The sequence below is a fragment of the Vulpes lagopus genome, chromosome 11, assembly GCF_018345385.1.
Source record: "Vulpes lagopus strain Blue_001 chromosome 11, ASM1834538v1, whole genome shotgun sequence".
Classification (NCBI taxonomy): Eukaryota; Metazoa; Chordata; class Mammalia; order Carnivora; family Canidae; genus Vulpes; species Vulpes lagopus.
In genome coordinates this window covers 57,519,939-57,544,428 of record NC_054834.1, presented here as the reverse complement: position 1 = coordinate 57,544,428, position 24,490 = coordinate 57,519,939, and the positions used below count along the sequence as shown (strand labels likewise).

At 51.6% G+C, this 24,490-nt stretch overlaps 1 protein-coding gene across 1 annotated transcript in view; it reads right to left on the bottom strand.

Moving 5' to 3' along the window:
• The window catches only part of ELF5 (E74 like ETS transcription factor 5), a 30,818-nt gene extending 7,543 nt beyond the window's left edge, over positions 1-23,275 (bottom strand). Inside the window, exons 1-4 of the mRNA XM_041723576.1 lie at positions 23,101-23,275; positions 18,044-18,168; positions 7,472-7,705; positions 3,971-4,021 (exon numbers count right to left, since the gene is read on the bottom strand). Coding sequence (XP_041579510.1) covers positions 3,971-4,021; positions 7,472-7,705; positions 18,044-18,164 — 406 coding nt within the window. The 5' untranslated portion in view covers positions 18,165-18,168; positions 23,101-23,275. The remainder of the gene's footprint in view (positions 1-3,970; positions 4,022-7,471; positions 7,706-18,043; positions 18,169-23,100) is intronic.
• Positions 23,276-24,490: the final 1,215 nt, after the last annotated feature.

The following is a 24,490-nucleotide window of genomic DNA, read 5'->3' as shown; positions in this document are numbered from 1 at the left end:
AGAAGGCGGAGGGAGGAGGCGACCCTTGGAGCCCCCGCGAACCCCCCCGGGGCGCTGCGGATTAGGGGTCTCAGCTCGGGGTCCTGACCAAGGCATCCCTGTGATCCCTGTGGCCTCTGCCCCCAGGTCCCTGCCATGGATTTGGTGCTGCCCGTGGTCCTGGGTGGGGGTGGCCCTTGCTCGGCGGGGGGTGGCCGCGGTGCCTCGGGGGGCCAGGGGACAGCCCCCCTGGACTCAGAACTGTCTTCCCCTGGGATGTGGCCCCGCGGCCGGGCTGTCCCCGAGGCTCCCCGCCGCGTGTGGCTGTGGGGTTCCCTCGGGACCGGACGCTGCTGAGGTGTGCCAGTCATCGGCCGCGGCCGGAGGGTCCCAAGGCTGCTTGCCTCGCTCCCCGCAGGAGGAGGGTGCAGGGCAGGAGGCGACCCGGGCCTGCAGGCTTCGTGGTCTGGCATTTCTGCGGGGAGGGTGCGGGAAGGGGTGGCCGCAGCGTGGCCGGCATGTGTCGTGGGGTGCCCGACAGCTTCGGAGCTGGCTGGGCCTGCACCCCTTCAGTGGGTCCTACGCGCCCGTCATCTTGTTCTCTGGCTCACTGCGGAGCTGGACCCAGACCTGGCCGAGCCGTGGGCCTTGGGGCCCAGCTGAGGGGGCAGCAGAACGAAGAGGAGGGCCCGGGGTCCGTGCATCCGCGTGTGTGTGTGTGCGTGGGCTCGTGCACGCAGGTGTGTGGTGCATGGCCAATGCCTACGAGCACGGACGTCAGGAAAACGAGTTGGGATCCCACCCGTGTGCTTTCTTGCACGTTATTGCTCTTCTGGTTTCCTCAGATGCAAATGGAGGCAATGGTACTACCGAATGGAGTTACGATGAGGCTTAAATGGGTTAAAGTACGGAAAACGCTCCGCCTGGCACCGCACTGGGCACAGTGTTGCACGGGTGGGCAGGACAGATGTTAATCTGCACTGCAGGCTGATGGCAGCGTTGCCTGCCACCCCAGGATGCCTCGCTGGCCAGCCTTTGGCCTCCGGCTGGCACATCTCACTCCTGCGTTGGGGGTGTCTGAGATCGTGCCGTGTCACCTGGGCCATAGGGATCGTGATCAGATGCCCTGGATTTCTAGAACGGGCTCATTGATTGTATAGTCAGTCCGTTGTCCTCATGCCTATTAAACTACATGCTAGGGTTTCTGTTTCGGGAGAGCTGGGGAGAGCCGGGGGGTGGGGGGCGCACGGGCCTGGTGGGAAGGCCACGGGTTCCTGACTGTGGCAGTGGAGGCGCAATTTGGCAGAGCTGTGGCGCTGCTGTTCGGTGTACTCACCGGACCCCTTGACCTCGAGTTCAGTCTAGAAATTGTGCCCCCTTGTTGGAGAAGGGGGGCCGGGCCCACCCTGCTAAAGCCTGGGGCGGTGGCCGTGGCGCAGGGTTAGTCTCTAGAGATGCCAGCTCAGAACTCCTGTCTTACCACCGCCTCTGCCTCCAGAAACATCTCTCCATCCTTCCCACCACCTGGTCGGGGCCACCACCACCTGGACAGCAGCCCCCAGCTGGGCTCCCTCGGGACCCAGACATGCACGGCCATCCGGGGGATCTTCTTAAAATGCCGATGGGGCCTTACTGTTTCCTCCCAGCCTGCTCAGGATGAAATCCACACCCAAACACTGTTTGTGACCTGCTCCTGTCCTGCTCTTGATCTCCGCCCCCACCCCTCCCTCGGCTGACCTTGCCCATGACCTACCAAGTCGCAGTCCAAAAGAACTTACTATGATGATGGAAATCTGAGCCGTCCTACGCGGTGGCCACTAGCTACCTGCTGCTATTGAGCGCTTGGAAGGTGGCTAGCATGACTCAGCAGCTGAATTTTAACTTCATCTAGTTTTAATTGACCTTAACGGCCCCATGTGGCTGCTGGTTACTGCACTGAGCCTCCCAGTGTTAGTTTTTTGCTTCTTTCTCCTGGGATCCCAAACTGTTCCCGCCTCAGGGCCTTTGCACTTGCCACTCATTCCCTGTACCCTCTTCTTCCCTCTTCCTGGCTAACTTCTGCTCATCCTTTAGGCTTAGTTTAAATATCTCTTCCTCCAGGAAGTCTCCCCTCAACCCTAATTGAAAGGCAACCTGTTGTCCATCCCACACACACAGCACCCTGTCCTTTTCCTTCGTGGTATCACCATCCTTAGCCATTACACATTTATTACGGGGATTATTTGCTTAATGTCTCCCTCCCTCCCTTGCTTTATGAGGGAAACACCAGAGTGGTGCTCATCACTGCGGCCATGGCACGGAGCAGGTGCCTGGGCCTGGCGCATGTTGGTGTTCGAAAAATGTTTGTGGAATGAATGAATGAGTGAGTGAATGAATCAATGAAAACGGAAGAAAAAGGAATGGATGAGAGGAGGAAAGAGTTAAGACACACCTGAGTTATCTGTCACCTTCCTAACCTTGTCCCCTTTAACCTCTAAGCTTTAGTTCCTATGGGGTACGAGGTCTTATAGGGTTTTGGGGAAGATTACCTGAAAGAAGGTTAGTAAAGATTCTAGCAGAGAGCCTGGCTCGTGGTAGGTGCTCAGGAAATGCTAGAGGCCATTATTATTATTATTATTACTATTATTATTATTATAGCAAGGAGTCTCATGGGGCCTGGTTCTATACTCAGGTAACCACTTCATCTACAGAACCTCCGGGTCACGCTATCTCTTCCTAGCCGTGAGGGAGGCAGGCGGGCAGAAGGACCCATTCATAGGTGGAGACACCCACTGAGAACAGTTTGGGCAGGTCAGACTCACTGCTGCTTAGGAGGACGGCAAACGCCTGCCTTGGGCTCAAGCCTTTAGACAGTAATGCAACCCCCGCCCGCCGGGCCTCAGTGGGCTCGTTTCTTCGGGGGGCTTTGCCTGGACTGGGCTGGGTGGACACAGCAGGGTTCGTACCCTGCAGACTGCTGTGGATGGAGGGGAGGGGATGAAGGCAGAGCCAGGAAGCTCGGTGGGAGCACTGTTCACGGGCAGGAGAGGCTCTGCCCCGCGGCCGCAGTGTGCGGGGAACCTCATGGGAGGCAGAGCCGCTCCTGGGGCGCCGCTGGGGTCTAGGGGGCACACGGGCCTCTGCGAGCTTGCCCTGTGTGCTTTATGGACGCAGCGATTCCTGTGCTTAAACCCTGGGTGAATAAACCTTCGTTAACCAAATAACCTGAACCCTCAGTTGATTCCTGGGACTTTCAGGACCGAAAAAATAAGTCCTAAGAAACCATCCATCTAAAAAAAAAAAATTAAAAAAAAAAATGAAACCAGCCATCTGTGTCTGCCCCTCAGAGGCCTCGGGAGCCCCACATGCCCTGTCCTCCCTCTGCGGATGAAGGGGTGAAGCCCATGGAGGGCGGGGCCCGCCCAGGACCTGCGTCTCCTGCTGGTCCCCAGGCCAGGCCATCATGTGGCACTCAGTAATGAAAAGCAACAATCATCATCATCTTTAAAAAAAAAAGAAAGAAAGCTCTAAAGTTCCATTTCTTAAACCTTCTCTATCTGCCAAAGTGAGACGGCGTTAACTCTCAAAATCAGCAGGGTCGCCAGAGCTCCTCCATCACCTTATAATTAAAAGGTTGGTGAGCTCGGATCTTCGGAGACACTTCTCAGTGGCAGGGCCCGGGGGTTAGTAATCACCACTACTGTTGCTCACGCGTGGCAGCATTTGGCGCATCCACGTCGCCAGCTTCAGGTGCGCAGTTTCTCCAACGCGCCGCAACTGGCGAGGGTGGCTCCATTTTACAGATGGGGAAACTGAGTCTGGGCAGAGGACGAGGAAGCCACAGACCCAAGCCCCACGCTCTATGCCCACCCATTTCTCCCTGCTGCCTCCTCCTGGTCCGTGACCGCCCTGGGTCATCAACTTGTCAGTCGTGGTCAAAACAGAACCATCAAGCCCGTGCGCCCACCGGCAGCCTTGGCGCACCTTGGGCCGCTCGCACCTGGTTACTTACAGTCTTTGATGGCAGCCTTGGTCTCCTCGGTGTCGGTGAAGAAGGAGTAACCTGGGAAGGAAAAATGAGTCCACAAACCGCACCACGCGGTCCTGGTTTCCCTGGCCGGAGGAGGGGGTGCCGGGGAGAAGGGGGGCAACTGTCCCCTCTGCGGGGAAGTTTAATTCAGAAAGAAGTCTGCATGGGGCACCTGGGTGGCTCAGTGGTTTGAGTGTCTGTCTTCAGCTCAGGTCGTGATCCCGGGGTCCTGGGATCGAGTCCTGCATCGGGCTCCCTGCATGGAGCCTGCTTCTCCCTCCTCCTGTGTCTCTGCCTCTCTCTCTCTCTATGTCTCTCATGAATAAATAAATACAATCTTTATTAAAAAAAAAAAAAAGAACCTTGGAGGCCACCTGACTTACTGGGCCACCTGAAGCCACCTTTGAGAGATGACCATCTCCTGGTTTTTAAAGGCCTCCCAGAGAGGGCCCCGGGCCAGGCATCCCAGCAGCCTCAAGGACTTTCCAAGTGAGCCTGGGCCCTGAGCTGGGCCGCGTCACTGACCCCAGTGTGACCTTGCCAGTCGCTCAGTCTCCAGGCTCCTGTTCCTCACTGGTGACAGGTGACAAAAGTACCACCGAGCAAATTCCCCTTGGGCTCGCAGGGTCTGCGATCTGCCATGGGGCCTCTCATCCTTTGGGGACCGGAATGCCTATGACCCGCTGATCAAAGGGGGAGATGCACGTAGGAGGCCAAGAGGAATGCAGGGCCCACTGAGAGGCCGTAATACGGGTTTGGGAGACTGTGTCGGGGCCTCGGTTTGCTCCTCTGAAGAATGGGGTGGGCTGGGGGTGAACTGAGAGTTTCTGATCAAGTTCCCACGTAGCAGCACAGGCCAAGGGACACCTGTTTGCAGGCTCGGTGTCCGGTGTGGGGACTAATTTCCAGTGACTGAGGAGCCTGGAACAGGGCACATCTGTGACAGCTCACGCCCACTGATCGGTCCTGGTCTGCTCGGCGCACTCTGCCCAGAGGGCCACCCGAGAACGGAAAGGACTGGCCCGTGAGGGACCCACTCCACCCCGACCGTGGAAGCCACCCATGGCCCCTGCCCTCCCCTTCCCCTTCCAACGACCAGTGTCCCTGCGTTCCTGTCCCTTGGATCCCTCTGAAATACCTTCTGGGCCAGATGGCTCACTGGGCCCTACCCTGCCCCATAGCTGTCCCCACTGCCCAGACTTACTGTCCTGTGTCCTGTCCTGCCAGAGTCCTGATCAATCCTAGGCGGTCCTAGAAGGCCTGCACTAGGCAGTGGCCAGAGCTCCAGATAGTTCCCTGTACAAATGCAGCTGCTTTGGAGAACGAAACCTAGCACTAAGAATAATGAGTCTGCGGTAACAGGTGCAAACGGTGTGTCCTGGGCACGTTGGGACACGGTAAACTCTGGTCACAGTACATGTGTTTCGATACACGACATGCAGTGAACATCCCCGCTTGAGGACCACTTCAGGGGGGATTGCAGCGTGGGCGGTTTTACTGCTCAACACGGTAACGAGCCAGAAACCGGACCCCTGGAGTTGGCTTTGTGACCCCAGGGGTCCCTCAGGATAGCAAGCATGTTTGAGGGCAGCCCTGGTGGCCCAGGGGTTTAGCGCCGCCTTCGGCCCAGGGCCTGATCCTGGAGTCCCGGGATCGAGTGCCATGTCAGGCTCCCTGCATGGGGCCTGCTTATCCCTCTGTCTGTGTCTCTGCCTCTCTCTCTCTCTCTCTCTCATAAATAAATCAATTCTAAAAAAAAAAAAAAACAAAACCACCAAGCGTGTTTGGCATGTTTTGCACAGACCCTGAGGGAACGGAATAGGGCCAGGAACAGGGCCTTGGGGAGGTGCCGGGTGCCAGGGAGGGGAGGCTCCCACGCGAGGGACCCCAGCACAACTTGACGGATGCGATGTTTGGAGAAGGCTGGCCACGCCAGGCTGCATCCTCTTCCAGGACGGACGACCTCCCTCTCCAGGCCCCCGGGGTTCTGAGGCGAAGCTGCTCCCTCAGAGGGTCTGGGAGCTGGAGCTCTTCCCTGAGCCGCCCTGCTGCCCTCGGACTGTCCCCTGTTCAGGGAGGGCCGCTGCTCCCGGCACGGCGCTGTCCCTGGCTGTCACGAGGCCAAGACTGTCGAACAATGGACGGCAGGCCTGTTTGTCCCTCCCTCGTCCCTGGTGGGTCGTGGCCCCCAGGGCAGAAGCTGAGAAGGGCCCCAGGACCAGCCTCCATGGCTTTCCCGCCCTCAGGACTATGAGGGGGAAGAACAACGAATCTTAGGGCTGGAATGTCCTCTGCCCCAAGCAGGAATCCCTGCCATGGCATCCCCATCCGTCAGGGGGCTAGTCGACTGCTTGATTACCTCCAGGGATGGGGAGCTTCCTACCTTTAGTACCTTCTGAACCAGTCTTCTCCCTTCCCCCCCAAAAAGGTGCTAACTTTTAGAAAAGTCTTTCTTCACATTGAACTGAGACATGTTTCCTTTATTTTTAAAAAACGTCCCCCCCCCGGGTTATATTCATAATGACAAAAACAGCTGCCATTTACGGCATTTGGATCTTTGTGTGCTGCTCCAGGTCATGTTTCCTGGAATCCTGTCACCTGCCAAGGTGTGCGCTATTATCCCAATGTACGGACGAGGCGGTGGAGGTTGGGAGAGGGCAAGCCCTTTGCCAGAGGACCTGAGGCTCCGGAGTGTTGGAGTCCAGGTTGAAGCACAGGGCTGGCTGAACTCAAAGCCCTTGCTTTCTGCGGACTCTCCACCAATCAGCCCTGTGTGCCGTGTGACCTTTATCTGGTCTCAAAATTGAATTATATGGTCTCAAAAACCAAAAAATCAAAAAACAAAAAAAATCCCCCAAAAACCCAAAAAACAAAATCCAAAAAAAAAAAAAAACCCCAGAAAACCAAAAAACCCTTCCTGCTTTGAGAACACCTGGTCCTCAGCACTGGGGCTCGGGCAGGTTGAGACGTTACATAATGCCACTGGCGCCACCTTCCGGCCGCTTGCTCCTGGGCCGTCAGGAAAGCGCTAATGCTCCTTAATCAGACTCTTCTGGAAACGGGAAGACAAAGGGTCTAGTTAATTTTCTTCTCCTTCTGCTTAATGAAAAGTCAAGCAGAAACCCCTTTTTTCCATGTCTCCTGCTGGCAGGTCTTAATTACCATCACACATTCCTTTGCTACATCTGCCTGGTTCCTGAAGATCTTTTTAGGTTTTCTCTCCTGGTGTAAAAAGTACTCAGCTGGCTTCCTTGCAACTCGCTCCCTTTGGCCTCCAAACTCTAATTCTAGCAAAGGAGAACTTCCAGGGATTGTAGAGATTTGGGAGAAGGGGATCTCGGTTAATAGAGAGTCCCAGTGCCTGAGGTGCGTTGGTTGGTTTGTTGCTGCGTGAGTCACATGGCGGCGGGGGAAGGACCTGGCGGGCTCATCGGGTCCCAACCCTGGGGCCCCCCCGCGGAGGCCCGGCCCCTGGACACTGACCTTGCGAGCGGATGTTCTGGAGGATGAAGTAGAGGTACTCCCCGCAGATGCCGGCCGCCTCCACGAACTCCTCCTGCGTCATGCTGCACAGCTGCAGGCCGCTGACGTTGAAGTGGCAGAAAGAGATGCAGTTGGCATCCAGCTTGTACTGGTCGCAGCAGAACTGGAGCCATTCCCAGACGTGGCGCTTGGTCCAGTACTCGGGGTGGACGGACGTCCAGTAGGAGTCACAGGCTGCGTCCGAAGAGAGAGAAGTGAGGGCCCCCGGAAAGCCTCCAGAGGTGCCCCAGAGGGAGGCCCCGGTTCTATCAGCATCCACATCCCTCGCCTGTGAGTCATAAGGGCCTCTGGCTTTGGGGTGTGTTCTCTGGGGGCCCAGGTTACCTATTCCACCATAAAAACCACAGGAGGCTGGATCTTCTTTTTTTTTTTTTTTTTAATTTATTTTATTATTATTTTTTTATTTTATGATAGTCACAGAGAGAGAGAGAGAGGCAGAGACACAGGCAGAGGGAGAAGCAGGCTCCATGCACCGGGAGCCCGACGTGGGATTCGATCCCGGGTCTCCAGGATCGCGCCCTGGGCCAAAGGCAGGCGCCTAACCGCTGCGCCACCCAGGGATCCCGAGGCTGGATCTTCTAGGTGGGCCTTGGGGCCTAGGTTTGGTGCTTGGAAAGTGGGAGATTAGAGGAGAAAGGGAAGGATGGGGCCCTGCAGGGGTTCGGTTTCAGACAACAGGGTATCAAGAACACAGCCTTTGGAGCCTGCCAAGCCTGGGCTCAAACCTGAGTTTGCCTGCTTTTGACCTGGGCGGGGTCCACAGACAGTTTAGCCTCAGTTTCCTCATCTGTAAAATAGGTATTTTTGCAGGGCTGTCATGCCGTTTGGAGTTAATGGGTATAGGCTGCGGAGTGCCCCGAGAACTATCAACCAATTCAATAGTTACTAAATGCCTGTTATAGGGCCCCTGGCAGGGCTTAAGGGTTGAGCATCTGCCTTTGGCCCAGGGCATGATCCTGGGGTCCTGGGATCGAGTCCCGCATCGGGCTCCCCGCATGGAGTCTGCCTCTCCCTCTGCCTGTGTCTCTGCCTCTCTCTGTGTGTCTCTCATGAATAAATAAATAAAATCTTTAAAAAAAATGCCTATTGTGTGCCAGGCACAGTCTGAAGCTGACTTGACTCCCTCTGCTCTCACGGACAGTTGCCAACACCAGCTACTGGTCGGTGCACTGCCTCTCGTCATCCTGTGCCGAGGGCCTCAAACTGGTGAGATGTTGCCCAGAGGCCAGCAGAGCTTGGATCGCCACAGCGGCCTCCTCTGAGGAAGAGAGCAGTGGGAGGGGGGGTTGGTTGTGCTGTTGCTATTGTGGTTGTGATGATGCTTTGAGGGATTTCCATCCTGAGGCCCGAGCCCCTTCACGCCTTCAGAGGAGCCCCACACAAACCTGGACAGAGGTGTGGGCACCACCTTGTCTGGGAGGCTGGGAAGTGGCCAAGCCCGGCTTGGAACAGAGACTGGGTGCTCCACAGCTCTGTCCCCAGGGCCAGGAGAAACAGAAAGGGTGGCAGATGAAGGGTTTGGTGAGGCACTGGGTTAGGCTCTTTGACACAAGCCTCATGGCTGCCATGTGTTCACTCATTCACTCATTCATTCCTTCATTCATTCATTCATTCAATAAATGAGCCTCAGTTTCCTCATTGGCAAAATGGAGATAACGATAGTACCTCTGTCACAGAGTCGTTCTGTGGGTTGAGCGAGCTACTACCTACAAAAGTACTTAGAACCTGGAAGATTCTGACGCTATTATTAAGGTTCTCATTGAACACCTGTTAGGTGTGAAGCAACAAAGCGTGTGCTAAGGATCCCTGGTAAGAGGTCCTTGTCCCCTAGAAGGTAACGGATTATGAACCTAAGGGGCACAGGCGACTTGCCCCAAGTCCCACGGCCAGCGTGTGGCAGAGCTGGCATCTAAGCCCTAGTCGGAGCTTGAGAGCCATCGCTCTTCTCGTTCCGTCCTACTGATCCTCAGAGCGTCAGCACAGAGAAGAGCAGAAACACGGAGAGGGAGGCAGAGGCAGGCGGAGAGCGAGACGGAGTGAAAAGGCCTGAGGAGGACGGCAGAGGGTAGAGCGTGGCTCGGGCCGCGTGGACGACAGAAGGGGCCACACGTGAGTTAGACTCCGCAGCACACGTCACCGAGGCTGTTCTGATTCCCCGTGAGCGTCGCACCTGGTGCCACTGTCCCCCGTGAATCTGTGGGGCTTCGGGTCCTAGGCAGGAGACACGTCCTCCGCCCTGTCAGGGGTATGGCTCCCTTGGGAGCTCCTCAGGCAGGCACTTCCTGTGTGTCAGCTTCTCGGGTTCCTCAAATCCTCCCAGGTAGGCATGATTTCACAGAGGCGGAAACGGAGGCTCCCCCTAAAACCCAGAGCCCTTCCAGGAATCTTGCCCCACCATGGAGAGGATTGAGGGGTGATCAATGTAAACAATGGATTTGTTTGAATTTATTTTAAATTTGTAGTCAGAATTGTATATGCATGTGGATAGAGGGGCGGTACTCGGCCAGGATGGTTGAGGTCAATGTCGTCGCCTCTACCTGGTGCGTGAGAACAAGGGGCCTGCCTCTCTTTTCACTTGCTGGTCGCTGGCCCACTAGCCCGTGGGGGACCCCGTTGTGGCCAATAGGGTCTCCTGGGAAAATAGGACGGCCAGTCTCCCGTCTGGTCTGGGCTCTCCTCTCTTGATTTCTGGCTTGAGTAAACCTAGGGGGCCTTTGACATTCCTGGTGTTCTGATGAGGGATGTTTATGAGCCTTGAAATTCTTCCGCCCTTGGTCCTGAGCTGAGCCCCCAACAGAGATGGCTATCGGTGCGCGGCAGTTGGACGACATAGTTTATTTCTTTTCATGGAAAGGTTTCGCCAAGTCTCCATTCCCTCCTCTCTCCACTTCCACCCCCTTGTTATTTTCTTTGGCACGTGAAGAGGGCCGTGTTGTTTCTGGAAGCCAAAGGGCCTAGAGGATTCGGAGAAACGCCCGGGTGGGGGTGGGCACTGACATGAGGAGGTGTTGCTGGCAGGCTCCCTTCCCCTCAGCTCTTTCTTTGAAGCTCACCCACAGAGCAGGCTTTGTGTGCGGCTCCCTCTGGAGGGAAGCCAGAGCCAGAGCCAAGCATGGCGGGCTCTCCTCACCAGGAAAGGCCTTCCCACAGCCCTGGGAGCTGAGAGGAGTATGGCTATTCTCGTGACATGGAGGCCAAAGAGGGCCAGCATCATGGGGTGCTTTCTGGTTGCGGGTGTGTTTCTATGGTCCTATCCTCACTAGAAGGGCGCAGAGGTGAGGCTGACAGAGGTGAGGAAGGCTGGCTTCATCTGGCCCCTCCTCTTCCTTCCCCTGTTGCTCCCTCAGGATTGCTCCTGGCCCAGAACGAAGTCTCCATCTACCTTCTCCTAACTCATTCCCACTCATCCTTAAGACCACAGCTCACTCCTCCATCTCAGGGAGACTTCCCTGCACAGCCCCCTCAGGTGTCCTTCTCAGAAAGACTCACGCCTCACCCTCCTCCCCAAACCTTGAACTCCACATGGCTGGCCAGCTCGGCTTTGCTCACCCCGAGTGGTGGGCCTGGCCTAGCCCACTGTGGGTGCTCAGTGAGTATAACCGACTGGCCAAATGACCAAGGCTTATTATCCTCACTTTATGGGTGAAGAAAAGGAGGTTCTGGGAGATTACATGACTCTACTAAGGCCACATGGCTGGTCAGTAAGGGAGTTAGATCCACATCAACTCTTCCATCTTTAAATGTGAGAATTTTGTGTCACGTCGTGCCTTACTGTTCTTGGTTGAGGAGGACCATGTTGGACACACCTCTCCAATACTGACTGAAAAAGATTTGGGTGGAGGCATATACACACAGACTCACAGATATATATATTTTCTAACCTAAATTTATATCTATTAAATTAATTAGTATTCATTTTAATATAATTTATATTATATTAATATAATAACATAATATTATTAATTAATTAATGATTAATATATTAAATTAATATGATTATATATAATATATATTAGATAGTAGGTTAGAATTTAGGTTAGAAAAATTTTAAAAATCAGAAAAAGGATGAAAAACCAATGATGACATTTGTAAACTCTATGAATGACATGACGGAGGCCTTGCTACTTGGAAGAGGTGAACTCAGGGCAAATAAAAGAAAGCGTAATGTACCCACAGAACATGTTATCTTTAACATGTTGATTGTATTGCCTGGAAATACGAAATGTTTTTCCCAGCGCATCTAGCATTTGTGAAATAATCAAAACTCTTGGGAGAAGCTGAGCATTAAGGCCCTTCTGCCTATGTATCTGGGTTGGGGGACAAACCCCATGCCCTGCCCGGTAGGCTGCATCTAAATGTTAACAGGCCACTATTAAGCAACAGTCTCAGCCAGCTCCTTTGAAGTTGAAAGTAGGTCGGGACATTTGTTGAAGGGCCAGCTACAGTGGGAAGAAGAATTGATCAGCTATTCTGGGGGGATTTCCCACAAGTGATGCTATAATGGGACGTGTTTCAAGTCAGAGGGAGGACTTAAGCTTGTAGAGCTGGGCTGGCACACTCAGATGCCCCTACGGTCAGCAGGGAGTGTCCATGGAAGGTGCTCAGAACACAGGCAGGCATGTAGCAAGTGCTCATTAAATACCATCCATTTATATGTATTAATATTGGGGTTACCATACAACTACTTTACATTTTCTCAAATACTTCTGATATCTTGTGCGTGTATGTGTGTGTGCACGCATGGTATTCCTTTCCAGAGATTTGGGTTATTTTCTTTTTGAAAACTGAGGAAGTTATATTATGAACCAAGCTACTTTGTCCTTGATGTGCCCGCATGAGTTAGGTGGTCCATGCTGTTCAAAATGTGGGGACCCTGGCGAGTCTGTGTGATTTTACAAAATGCTTGATGTTCAGGACACACACAAGACCCATGCTTCTGACACTGGGGTGGAGGGGCAGGGGCTAAATCCGCCCCCCACCAGAGTGAACAGAAGGTACCAAGGGTAACTGAACCCACGTGATTAATGCCTGTGCATCTCCGGTGGAAATGCCAGCGAGTGGGTCCATTAATCCATGACATTCCATTCATCACAGACATCTGCTGTCTTCTCAATCTCATGCAAAGAGCTCTTAAAAAAAAATTCTAGGTGAGTCCAATTCATTTCAAATGCATTGCTGCCCCTAAGCCCTTCTTACATGGAAATTCTGGAGTCAAGACTGTTCAAAGCAAAGATTTGAGGGGGGGATGTTTTGACTTTTCTAATCAAGACAAAATAGACATGCAGCAGAATGCAAAATCTGGAGACTGTGAAAGTGTGAGCTTAGTGCTTTGAGTTATGTCCCCAGACCCTTTGCAGGAGCACTTGACTTAAATTCCTGTGCTGATCGGGGAACCTCGATGAGAAACTGTGTGAAGCTAAATGAACCCGCCAGCTACCAGAATTCAATCAGATTCCTGTTCCCACCCTCCATTCTACGATTCCATCGACTGACGTGAATTGGAGAGGACCTGCAGGAAGGGACTGGAAGGGACTTGAGGATCGTGGAGTTAACTGAGTGTGGGCTATGGAATGGACCTTCCTGATTTGCAGTGCTGCCTGGCTCTTCAACATCTTAGCTGTGCAATCCTAACAGGGTTTCCTAACCTCTCTGGACCTCAGTTTCCTCCTGTAAGACAAGAATAATAGCAGTGCCTACCTCGTAGGAAGTTTGCTGTGAGAAGGAAAAGCAATGGTACCTGTAAAGGGCTTAGCCCAGCTATCTGGGCGACAGTAAGCCTTCAATAGAAGTCACCTGTAATTCATTACTATTTCGGGACGGCGTTTGTTCTCAGGGAAATGAGGCCTTCCCCACCAGAGCCCTGGTCTAGCTGAGGGACAAGCAGAACAAAGCCAGCCCAGGGCTCGGCGTGGGGAGGCAGACAGTCTGGGTCAGAGGAGGCCTGAGTTAGACAGCCTGGACCGTAATTAGTGTGATTTATTAGCATAGGGAGTTGGGAAAGTTTTTTGCCTGGGGCCGCACTGAAGAGAGCCTGTGAGTGGCCTCGGTAGCACCGGGCACCATCAATTGTGGCTTTGTCACCGAAAGGAAGGACTTTATTGCAGGGGGCGGGGGGGATGCCTGAAATGAAAAATTGTTTCCAGGCTTCCACCCAGAGATGGTCGAGCTCCATCCAACAGCCCTTCTTGGCATTCCTTCCAAGCCTGTGGAATGATTTAGCCCATGAGATGGTGGTGGAATGGGAGGGAAGCCCAGACCAGCATAAGGAACTGGATGGAGAAAAGACTGGAAGGGCTGGTGGGTACAGCAAAGAGTGATGGCCTGAGGCGTGTGGGGTTGGGAAGGCGCTGGGAGCACCAGGCCCTGTGTGGTCCTGAGGCCACAGCTGCCCAGAAGGCTCAGGCATGTGTGGGGTGGGCTGGCAGTAGTGAGCAGTGAGGTCTCTCCCTGGGGGTGAGCCCGCTGCCACGGGCTCACCTCACACTTTTCAAGGACTTTCTTTCTTTTATCTGGTTTTGATTTAGAAATTCTTCGACTCTCTCACGTGTGCTCCAGATTTCTATACCCAGCACACAAATCTTGCTCAGAAAAGCCCACGTGGGACTCAAATGCCTCTCTCCCTAATCTTCTGGATGTTGATACCCCAAAGGTGTTGCACTTTTTCAAATAAACTGCTTTCTTTGAATTTCCCATGGTGCAGCAGTAGCTGATGTCTTGGCAGAGTGCCTGGGATGGAGTGGATGCTGCACGCTGTGCTCATGTCATCCCCCATGCAGTGCCACTAGGTCCTGTGGGTAAGTGGCAGAGCCAGGAGTAGGTCCTATGGGGGTATTTTAGCTGCTGCAGCCATGCCCTAGTGACCACTGCACTGTACTGTCTTCAAGATGCAAGAGACTTGCGTGAGGATGAGGATGGAGAAGTCCCCAGGTCCCAGGTCCCCAGGTTCCTTTATGGGACCTCTCAGGAACCCCTAGAACTGCCCCGAGCTAGCCGCCTCTGCCACAGACATTTTACAAACCAGAATCCAAAGCAAAGGGGGCACCACAGGTTGGCATGGTCACCTTGGCCAATGGGGGAGGGATGTGTGGGCGTGTGGAGGTTCAGGGTGGAGTGCCAGAAACGAGGTGTGAGGCCGGGATACTCCATGACTTGTCAGAACTTGAGTCGAGGAATATAATCTTCACAAAGTATCGTACGCTTGTAAACTATAGGCGGCCTGCCCTGCACACCTGGGTAAAAGTTGCCAGGATTTGCAATTCTTTGTTTTAGGAGAGCAGAAGGGAACCCCAGGGTGAGTTAATGAAATTCTGGAGTATTTTGCGGCCTGTGGCCGTCCACTCCCCGGCCTGCGGTGCGGCCATGCAGAAGTCCTGCTCAAAGGGCAGGTCAGATCCATTGTGGGTAGCGCGTGGCGGGCACAGATTCAGCGGCTGTCCGCTAAAGGTGTTTGAAAAGGTTGTAAAAACAGCTAGTTCTCCTGACTACGTGGATATTTCTCCCTGCCATGTTGGACATGTCGTTTGTCTAGTGGGCACAGCATTTCTTTCAACCCCTCCTTTCCCCTTGGTGTCAAAGTAGCTGAGCTGTCCAGCTCTGAAATGGAAAGGAGGAGACGGGGACCTTTGTGGCTTTTGTTCGATATGAAAAATGAAAAGAGGAGAGAGTGTGAGCTGTTTTTCCACTAACTGGGAGTCACGAGGTGTTCCTGGCAACGGTGAGCGCCTACTAAGTGCCTGGCATTTGGCGAACACTTTGTGTGTGGAATATCAGTCCTCCCAACCCTAGGAGGCAAATACTGTTCCCGTTGGGAAAGTGTATGTCAGAGGGACTAGGAAAAGCCTGCCAAGGTCACGGTGCCAGTGGTTCAGTGGCAACGCCAGCCCTGGAACCCACACTGGGACAGGAGGCTCCCACGGGGATAGCTGTGGCTTCAAGATGGGATCTGCTCTGTGGGGCGGAGGAGATGTCTCACTGGCCACAGAGCCTGGGGGGTGTGCAGAGGCGGACCTGGCGGTCCCCTGTGGCATCCCTCTCAGAGGGGACTGTGCAGACACAGATGGAAGGATCACCTCTCAGAGAGAAAATACACGGGCACTTCCCTCACCGGCGGGGCTCCGAGGAGAGCCGGGGCCCACAGGGCCCACCCAGTGCCCAGGCAGCTCTCAACCACCTTTTCACGCCCAACTTCTGACCTCCTGAGGAGGTCAGAGCTCCTCAGCAACTTGGAACCCAGAGAGCCAAGTGGCAAGTCAAAAGCCAGGCTCCTCCTCCCTTAGGGAGTGCTCCTTCTGCAGGATACTTTTTTTTCATCGGCCTCACGCCTTAGTGGGACTTTGTATTCTCTCAGTGGATGGTGGGAGAAGAAGGCTTTATCTGTGATGCAGGAATCAGAGAAGCTTCTGGAAAGCATCCTAGCAATGACGGGGCCCAGCCTCTCCTTACACTGGTGGAAATGTAGAGGCCGCGGGCAGGAGAAAGCTGTGTCAGATATCAGCCCCTATAGGTGATGGCTTCTGTTAACCCTTCATTGTTTTTTTTTTTTTTAATTGTGGTAAAACAGACATCAATTTTGCCATTTAATCCTTTTTAAGTATACAGTTGAGTGGCATTAAGTTCATTCACATTATTGCGCAACCATCACCTCTGTCCGTCTCCGGGACTTTTGCACATTCCCAGGCTGAAATTAGTCCTTGTCCTGTGCCTGACTGTGTCCTCAACGCTTCCCTCATATTAACAAACCACCCCTGTAACCATTCTATCAGGTAGGCATTACTGCTATCTCCATTTTACAGATGAGAAAATTAAGGCACGAGAAGTTACGATGGCACGGTTACTAAATATCAAAGTCAGACTTTGCATTTAGGATGGCTGGCTCCAAAGTCTGAGCTCTCCATGACTACAGGAGCTGCTCCAATGCCTGAAATGCTCCCCTGGTGCAGGCAGGCCATCCCTTTCCTGCCATCACACCAACTGCCCGCTGGCAGTGTAGGCAGGAAGAGGCGACTTCCAGGATGGCAGGTCTGGGTCACGCATGCATGGAGAAAAGACCTTTGCTCTGGGCCCTGCCATCATGGGACATATGGGCAAAGAGTGAGGATGCAAGAGCCTTCATTTTCCTCCTTCAAACTGAGCCTCAACCAAATATAGAGGGGCAGAGATAGAGGTCATCCTTCATCGTCTTTCTGGGAATCAAAGTATTTCTTAGGCCTAAAGGAGAAATGGAGTATGTTTCTGGCTGACTCAGGACCCTGTGGATAGGGTGAGAGAAGTCATGGTGGGTGCGTATAGGCATGTGTTGGTGGCGGGAGCAGGTGCAGGACTGGGTATGGAGGTGAGCTGAGCAGCCCTGGCCTCTCGCCTAGAGGCAGGGGCTTCCTTCTGGTGGGGGACACTTTGCAACATCCTCAGAGGCTTGGCCTCTCCTGGACCCACCTGCCTCCTGCCCGTGAGTGTGGACCATGCCAATCTGGGATGCATGGGGTTAAGGGCCCGTGAGGACTGACAGCTTGATTAGGACTTGCATCACCAGCCTCGGGTGGGGAGTGCACCTGCTGTGCTAGCAGTCTGCCAGGCTTGCCGTGATGTGCAGTCGCCAGAGCACCTGGGGACACAGGCCCTCAGAGAGATTCTGGGACAATTTCTCCTTTGGCATGGGATTTGCACAAGGCCCCACACTTCCTTTTTTAGGTGGAGAAGGCCGGCCTAGAGAGGAGGAAGGGAGGGAGGCCTGGTGGACAGTGCAGGGACTCGTGTTTCCTGAGCACTTGCTTTGGGCCAAGCTATATATTTTTCACAGTTTGGCTCCCTTAATCCTCACAGTGATTCTCATCATCCCTGCTTTAGGGATAAGGAGATAGAAACTCAGAGAAAAACAGTCATATTAACCAACACCAATAACCACAATATAACCTCATTTATAAGATGACCATGTAGGATAGTTAGGAGTACCGATGCTCACGTCAAGTTGCATGAAACTTAACTAACCATGAGACCCTGGAAAAGTCACTTAACCTCTCTGCGCCTCAGTTTCTTCATCCATAAAGTGGAAATAATAATTGTCCATTTCTCATAGGGCTTCTGTAAGGATGGGATGGGTGCTTGACCCAGAGCCCGAACCACAGCTAGCATTCAGCAAATATTAGCTAAAATCACAATGGCCAAGCAATCATGGCATACTAGGTTCTGGGCTAAGGTTTCTTTCCACTACCTTGCTTAAATATAATAACTCCCAGAGATCGGTATTATCATCTGTTAGCAAAACGAGGCTTGAAGACGTTAGTGGAGTCCCCCAAGGCCACAGGGCTGGGAGGAGGTCGGGGTGAGGATTCTGGGGCTTTAGCCCCTGCAGAAGCTGCCTTTCTGCTGCCCAGGCCTCCTCTCATCCTCTGCCCTGAACACCAGTGAGAGTTGGCATTTTCAGGCCCCCAGAGTGGCCTTGCTGCCTCCTGAGGCCCGAGCCACCTCCTGCTCCAGCTCTTCCCAGCTCAGATGGGTTAGTCTGGACGTACGCACCTGTCTGATGCTCAAATGCAGGGTAATACTCTTCATTGCTGAACAGATCAGTCCACGACATCAGGGGGTCACAGAAGGACGTGTTGGGCAGGAAGGTACTGTGTGTCACTGAGTCCAACATCACCCTACAATAGCAGGAGAGGACTGTGAGGAGGTAGATAAGGGCCACACCTCAGGAGCCCCCAGGGGGGCACGCTTGGCTTTTAATAGCAATCATGAAGCTTCCTAGAAGCCAGGCACCCCTCTAAGTGCTTGACACAATGACGTTATTCAATCCTTGCCACATCCCATAAGGTATGTACATCTGTCCCTGTTTTATATACAAGAAAACCTAGACCGTGCGGTTGAGACAGTTGCCCACGCAACACGGCCAGTAAGTGGCAAAGCTCAGGGTTTGACATGGAGGCTCTTACAATGCAATACTGCCTCCTTCTTTCCTTTTCTACTGGCTCACATCTGACTCCTGAACTCTGGCTTATAACGTTTAACCACATGCTTCTGAGGGCTGGGCAATACACCCCAAACCCTTACCCACAATTCTGAAGTCCAAAAGCTCTGAAATCTGTGTGTGTATTTGCAAACTTATTCCCCAGCAAAAATAAAATGAAACAGAAACCAGTCCTAAATCAATGTGAAATACTTTTATATAGTTACCTATATATTCCATAGATCTATATACAGGCATGTAAACCATATGCTAAACATATACACACACATATATGTGTATGAACAACATTTTATACAAATATACATTACAATATGCTATAGTTTTATTTATTCTACTTGATGAATATTCATATAATACATACAATACATATGATTCCTATGATTCCGAAAAGGAATACCTTGAGAAGAGTATTGTGTATCCTGCAGTATAAATACCGTATAACCATCCTAATACCAGAAAAATTCTGAATTCTGCGTCTATCTAGCCCCAGGGTTTGGTTCAGGGAGTGAGGACCTAGATAATTGGAACATATACTTACTACACTCTGGGCTCTGTGCTGAGCATTTTACAACTTTGTGTTCATTATTCATGGTCTCCTCAGAGCAACTCTGAGACAGGTTCTGGTAGTGCTTATGTTTTAGTGATGAGGATGGATGCTCTAAAATTTTGGGTAATATACCCCAAAGCACCCGGTTGGCAGACAGTGGAGTTTGGGTAACAACTCAGGTTTATCCATTTAGGAAGTCATGATCCTAATCACATGGCTCTACTCCCTGCATACACTGGTGAGAAGGAAGATTTGAGAGAAGGTATCTGGTTGAAGCTGGGAAGAGGGCAAAATGGAATGGGCTTGGGGCCCTCACTCACGTGCATTCTTGCCCATGCTGGTCCCATTTTTCAAGTTTGCTGCTTCTCATATTCCCATAATTCAGGGGAAAAATGAATTCATGTTTGGTAGATTAGAAAAATCTGTTTGGGGATCCCTGGGTGGCGCATTGGTTTGGCGCCTGCCTTTGGCCCAGGGCACGATCCGGGAGACCCTGGATCGAGTCCCACGTCGGGTTCCCGGTGCATGGAGCCTGCTTCTCCCTCTGCCTGTGTCTCTGTGCCTCTCTCTCTCTCTCTCTCTCTCTCTGTGTGACTATCATAAATCAATAAAAATTAAAAAAAAAAAAAAAGAAAAATCTGTTTGCCCAACTTCTCTTTTCTGATTATCAAAATAATGTTGATGAGGTAGGGTGCTTCTACCCCCATTTTGCAAAAGGGACCCAGCAGCTCATGATCACACAGCTGGTAGGTTAAATGTCAGAACAGAGACTGGATTCTGGATCTTGGGATATTAAGCATATAGAATTTTTAGATGGCTGGGAGCTTATTAATCATCTAGTTCATTGTTTTGCCAATTTTAGCCTTTTGTCTACCATCCCAATAATTTACTTAATATGCTAAAAAAAAGGCAACAATTCCCTCTCTGTTTTAACGTAAATACATCTATTTAAAAGAAAAACTTTGTATCACACTAAAGATGGAAAGTCAATCTTCTTCTAACATGGAGAAAAATAAAGACATAGCATTTAAATTAACACGGTTGGGGGACACCTGGGTGGCTCAGTGGTTGAGCGTCTGCCTTCAGCTCAGGGCTTGATCCTGGAGTTCCAGGATCGAGTCCCACATCGGGCTCCCTGCATGGAGTCTGCTTCTCTCTCTGTCTATGTCTCTGCCTCTCTCTGTGTCTCTCATGTATAAATAAGTAGAATCTTTATAAACAAACAAACATGACTGGTCCATACACCACCTAAATTAGGGGTTAATAAACTACAATTTACGAGCCCAATCCAACCTATCATCTATTTTTGAATAGTCAACAACTAAAAAATGATCTTACATTTGTAAATGGTTACATAGTAAACGGTCATAGAAGTACCCATGTAATATAATTGATTTTGACTTTTGGCCTGTATATCCTAAAATACTATTTGGCCCTTGAAGTAAAAGTTTGCCTACCCTTGGGAGGCTCCCTTGGGAGCATCCCCCTGACCAGATCTATTTCCTGTATCATGAGTGGTGTGAGTGCCACATGTTGGAAACTCCAGAGTTAGTCCAATTTTTCCCTTCACCCCATCACTGTATAGTTGAGACAATTAAGGCCCAGGGAATTTGTGTAACTCCTTCAAGGTCATACAGCCAATGGGTGTCAACATTATATTGTAGAGAGTTCGTAAGGTTTCTGAATTTCGGCCCATCTGCTTCTTTTTCTAGTAACACTCACAGTCACATCTACCTACAGACACATCCCTAACACACTTACACATCAGATGGAATCTCAATACTGAGAAGGGCAGGGATTCCAGAATCAAAGACCAGTTCTTTGGGGGTGTTTGCAAATGTACCATCCTTTTCTTCATCAAACGTGCATGAGAACTGTGCTCCTGACATAGAGAAACAATCAAATTCAAATTCTCACACTCTGGCACCCTTTCTGGGCCATCACTGGAGAGTCACCAGACCCCACTGGGAAGCCTCCTTTCTGACGCCCAGAGAGGGTTAACCTGCCTGCTGGATTATCGTGTTCATGGATCTCCCCTTGGGGGCCATATCAAACAGAAGTCAAGGCTGCCTGAGTTTGGACTCTGATTTTCCCACGGATTGACTGGTTTTATATCTTGAGCTGGAGGTAGGATGAGGAGGGATGGGGATGGGAGGTTATGAGGGAGGAAAGGGGCCCTGAAACCCAAAACTGCCCTCTGCATTCTGGATATGACCTCAGGAAAGCTCCCCTAAGTGAGGGCTAAAGGCAAAGTCGCAGAAAACTGGGGAAGAAGATGGTTTGCCTCTGAAATGGCCTTCATAGGGGGCGGGGGGCTTGGAGAAAGGAGGGGCGTACTCCATATGGAAGAAAATAGAACTGGCCCCAGGTCTTCCCCATCAACTAGAAATCCTCCAGATAAAAAACACAACAGAAGGAGTGAATACTTCCTCACTTACGCTTGACGTAAACAGCTTTCAAAAGTCATTTGGTAAATTGAAGTGGGTCACAAAAAAAATTAAGAATATTTCTGACCAATAGGTATTTATCTCTTTTAAGGATTTCTTTTCCTCTCTCTTTTTTTTTTCTTTTCCTCTTTACACCAACCTACTCTCTTGTCCTGCAATCTCCCTACTGCTGTACATAGTGCCAGATCTGATTCCCCTTGGTAATCCCTTCTATGACAAATTATATCCATTATGGTTTCTTAAAGGGCTCTCTCACGTGCACCAAGGGCTATTTTTACCCTGTAATTATTTTTTGCTTCTTGGGGGGAAAAATGTCTTTTATAAAAGCAGCAGATTTGTTTTTTATTTTTTTTATTTTCTGCTATTATGGTTGGAGAGGGTATTATTAACTCTGGGCTTCCCACAAAAAGACCTTGGCCACTTAGCCAGAATGCACAAGGCACGAGAGTTCAGAAATAATGGCTGCTTTGTATTCAGTTGCCTAGCTTCCTAGGCCCTTGAAAGTCCTTGCAATAATTGAACATTTTAGCTCTTAAAATTTCTTTACAGTAGGTGGAACAGGGTGAGGGTGGGAGGAAAGAAGAGCTGTTTGGGGCCTCATTTCTTAGCTAGTACATTGAGGTCCGACAATATATAGACCCAGGCTGGAGGTCTGACCACACATTTCCAGTGGGGCTGACGTTGATCCTAGAGGGGGAAAAATTGGTCTTGGGGGTAAAAAAAAAAATCTTAGACGTTATTACATCCCATGACCTTCTAAAGGGCCACAGTACCTAGATGATACACAGTAAGGACATCTATGTGGGGTAATGACTATAGCAGAAGTATCTAAAAAGCCTCCTCAGTTGGGAACAACAATGAAAAAATGGTTGAGACCTCGAGTCAGCAGCAGGACAAGAGGGGAGTTCCAGGGAGGGTCCTAGGCCTGCTGTTCTAGGCACATGTTTTTGTTTTTGGAAGGCCTGGCTGGTTTGTCATAAAAGAAAGAGCACGGGGCTGGGAGTCATGATTCTGCATCTTGTGACTCCATTCTGCATTTACCTAATGAACACATCGATCAGGGGGACTCTGAGATGTGCTCTGGCTCCAGGATTTTTCGCAGGCACCCACCCGAATGGACCAACACATCGAAACATGCGCACGCACGCACATAGCATACCTGTCGGTTATACTGGGTAGTGTGGTCAAGCAAGCTCATTAAACTGGACTAAAATCCAATCACTACAAACGGTGATTAAAGTTTTAGCTCTGCCAAGGTGTCCCGATTTCCTCTTCTCTCTTCCCTCCTAGGTCCACTACTTTCAGCAGTGAGCCCTGGACAAAATTCTTTGCCTGGGCCAGCCAGGTCCCTTAAGCACTTTGGATCCTCACTCGCTGCCCATCAACACACCCCCAGCTGTTAGAATCCATTTCCCCAACTACCATTGAAGCTGCCTAGGACGTAGGAAAGCCTCAAGCACAATCCACACAAGGAAAAGGAATCAAGTGGGTTCCCTTCACGCGCAAGACAGGCTGGCTGCAGGGGCCTTTCAGAAGGAAACAGTGACAACAGGGAAGCTCGGGTCCCTGATGCCGCCGCAGGCTTCCTAACCCTTCTGAGAGCCGGCTCACTCACCAGGTGTGCACAGGGAGGGTCCGCACAGTCAGAGGGACAGGCCCACGGGCTTCTTGCCCGCACACGAGTCAGAGGCAGCAATCACAGGTGTGGTGCCCATGGCCTGATCAACCAGGCACCTCTGCTCAGCCTTCCAGAGAGAGAGAGAGAGAGGGGAAGGAGCAAATCACCCAGGCTTGGCCAGTTTGCCAGAGGAGGGGAATTCCTTCCTGACCCTGGCAGAGATCATCAACTTCAGCTCTGGGCATGTGACCAAAAATCCACCCAATGAAGCATCTACACATTGGCTGTTTATGCACCAAAACATCACCAGGCATAACGAGGCCATGAGGGTGGAAACCGTGGAATGGGGCAGGGGTGGGGGTGGGGCGTGCCAGGAAGGGTCTTCCCTGATCCCACCATCTGGGCAGCCCATTGGGAAGAAGTATTTCCTTCTCCGAAGCCTCAGTGATACCCAAGTGCCCACCAGACCCAGAGCCCTGGGGCCAAGGCAGGGTCAATGTCCCACACTTTGGGCCTCCCTAAGGAGGGGCATATGGGGGGGGGGAAATCTCAGTGGATTAGGGTGATGCTTGCAGTTAAAGAATTGGGGTGCTTGAATATTTGTTCTTCTGAGAGAAAGCAGAGCAGCTGCGAGAACGGACTTGCTCAAGTCTTACCGAGGGACTCCTCATTTTCCTCCAGCTTGTTTAGGGAGCTTGCCAGTTCGTTTGTTTTTAGCTGTTTCTCTGAAGGTGTGGCACAGACCCACAGAAGGCAAGCCACACGGTTTACCCCCCGGAAACTCATGCAGAGTTCATCAGCTTTGGATGAAATCCATGAGGGGCTAAATCCTATCTCTGCCTCCCACAAGGGCAAGGGACGTGGGACACGTAGGTGCCTTAGCTACTCAGCCTGTCGAAATTCTTTATTTTTGTTTCATATAAGGTGCAGTATATAAAAATCCATGCTGGGCACCTGGGTGGCTCAGTGGTTGAGTGTCTGCCTGCCTTTGGCCCAGGGCGTGATCCTGGGGTCCTGGAATCGAGTCCCGCATCGGGCTCCCTGCATGGAACCTGCTTCTCCCTCTGCCAACGTCTCTGTGTCTCTCATTAATAAATAAATAAATATCTTTTAAACACCCGCCCCCCCCCAAAAAAAAAAAAACCATGTTCTTCTCTGAGCTCATCTTTACAATGTCTCCTCTCTAACACGGGATTTTCGCATGCCATCCTCGGGATGTCCTGAGGATTTAATAAAATCAGATCATCTATGCAAGAGTCTGGGAGTAATCCATGGAGGCCTGTGCCAGAGGAGGGGGGCGCCGTGGGAAGAATCCACGGTCATCAACATATCAAAACGGTTGCTACCCTGGTGACTTCTGAGAAAAAAAAAAAAGGACAACCAAAGG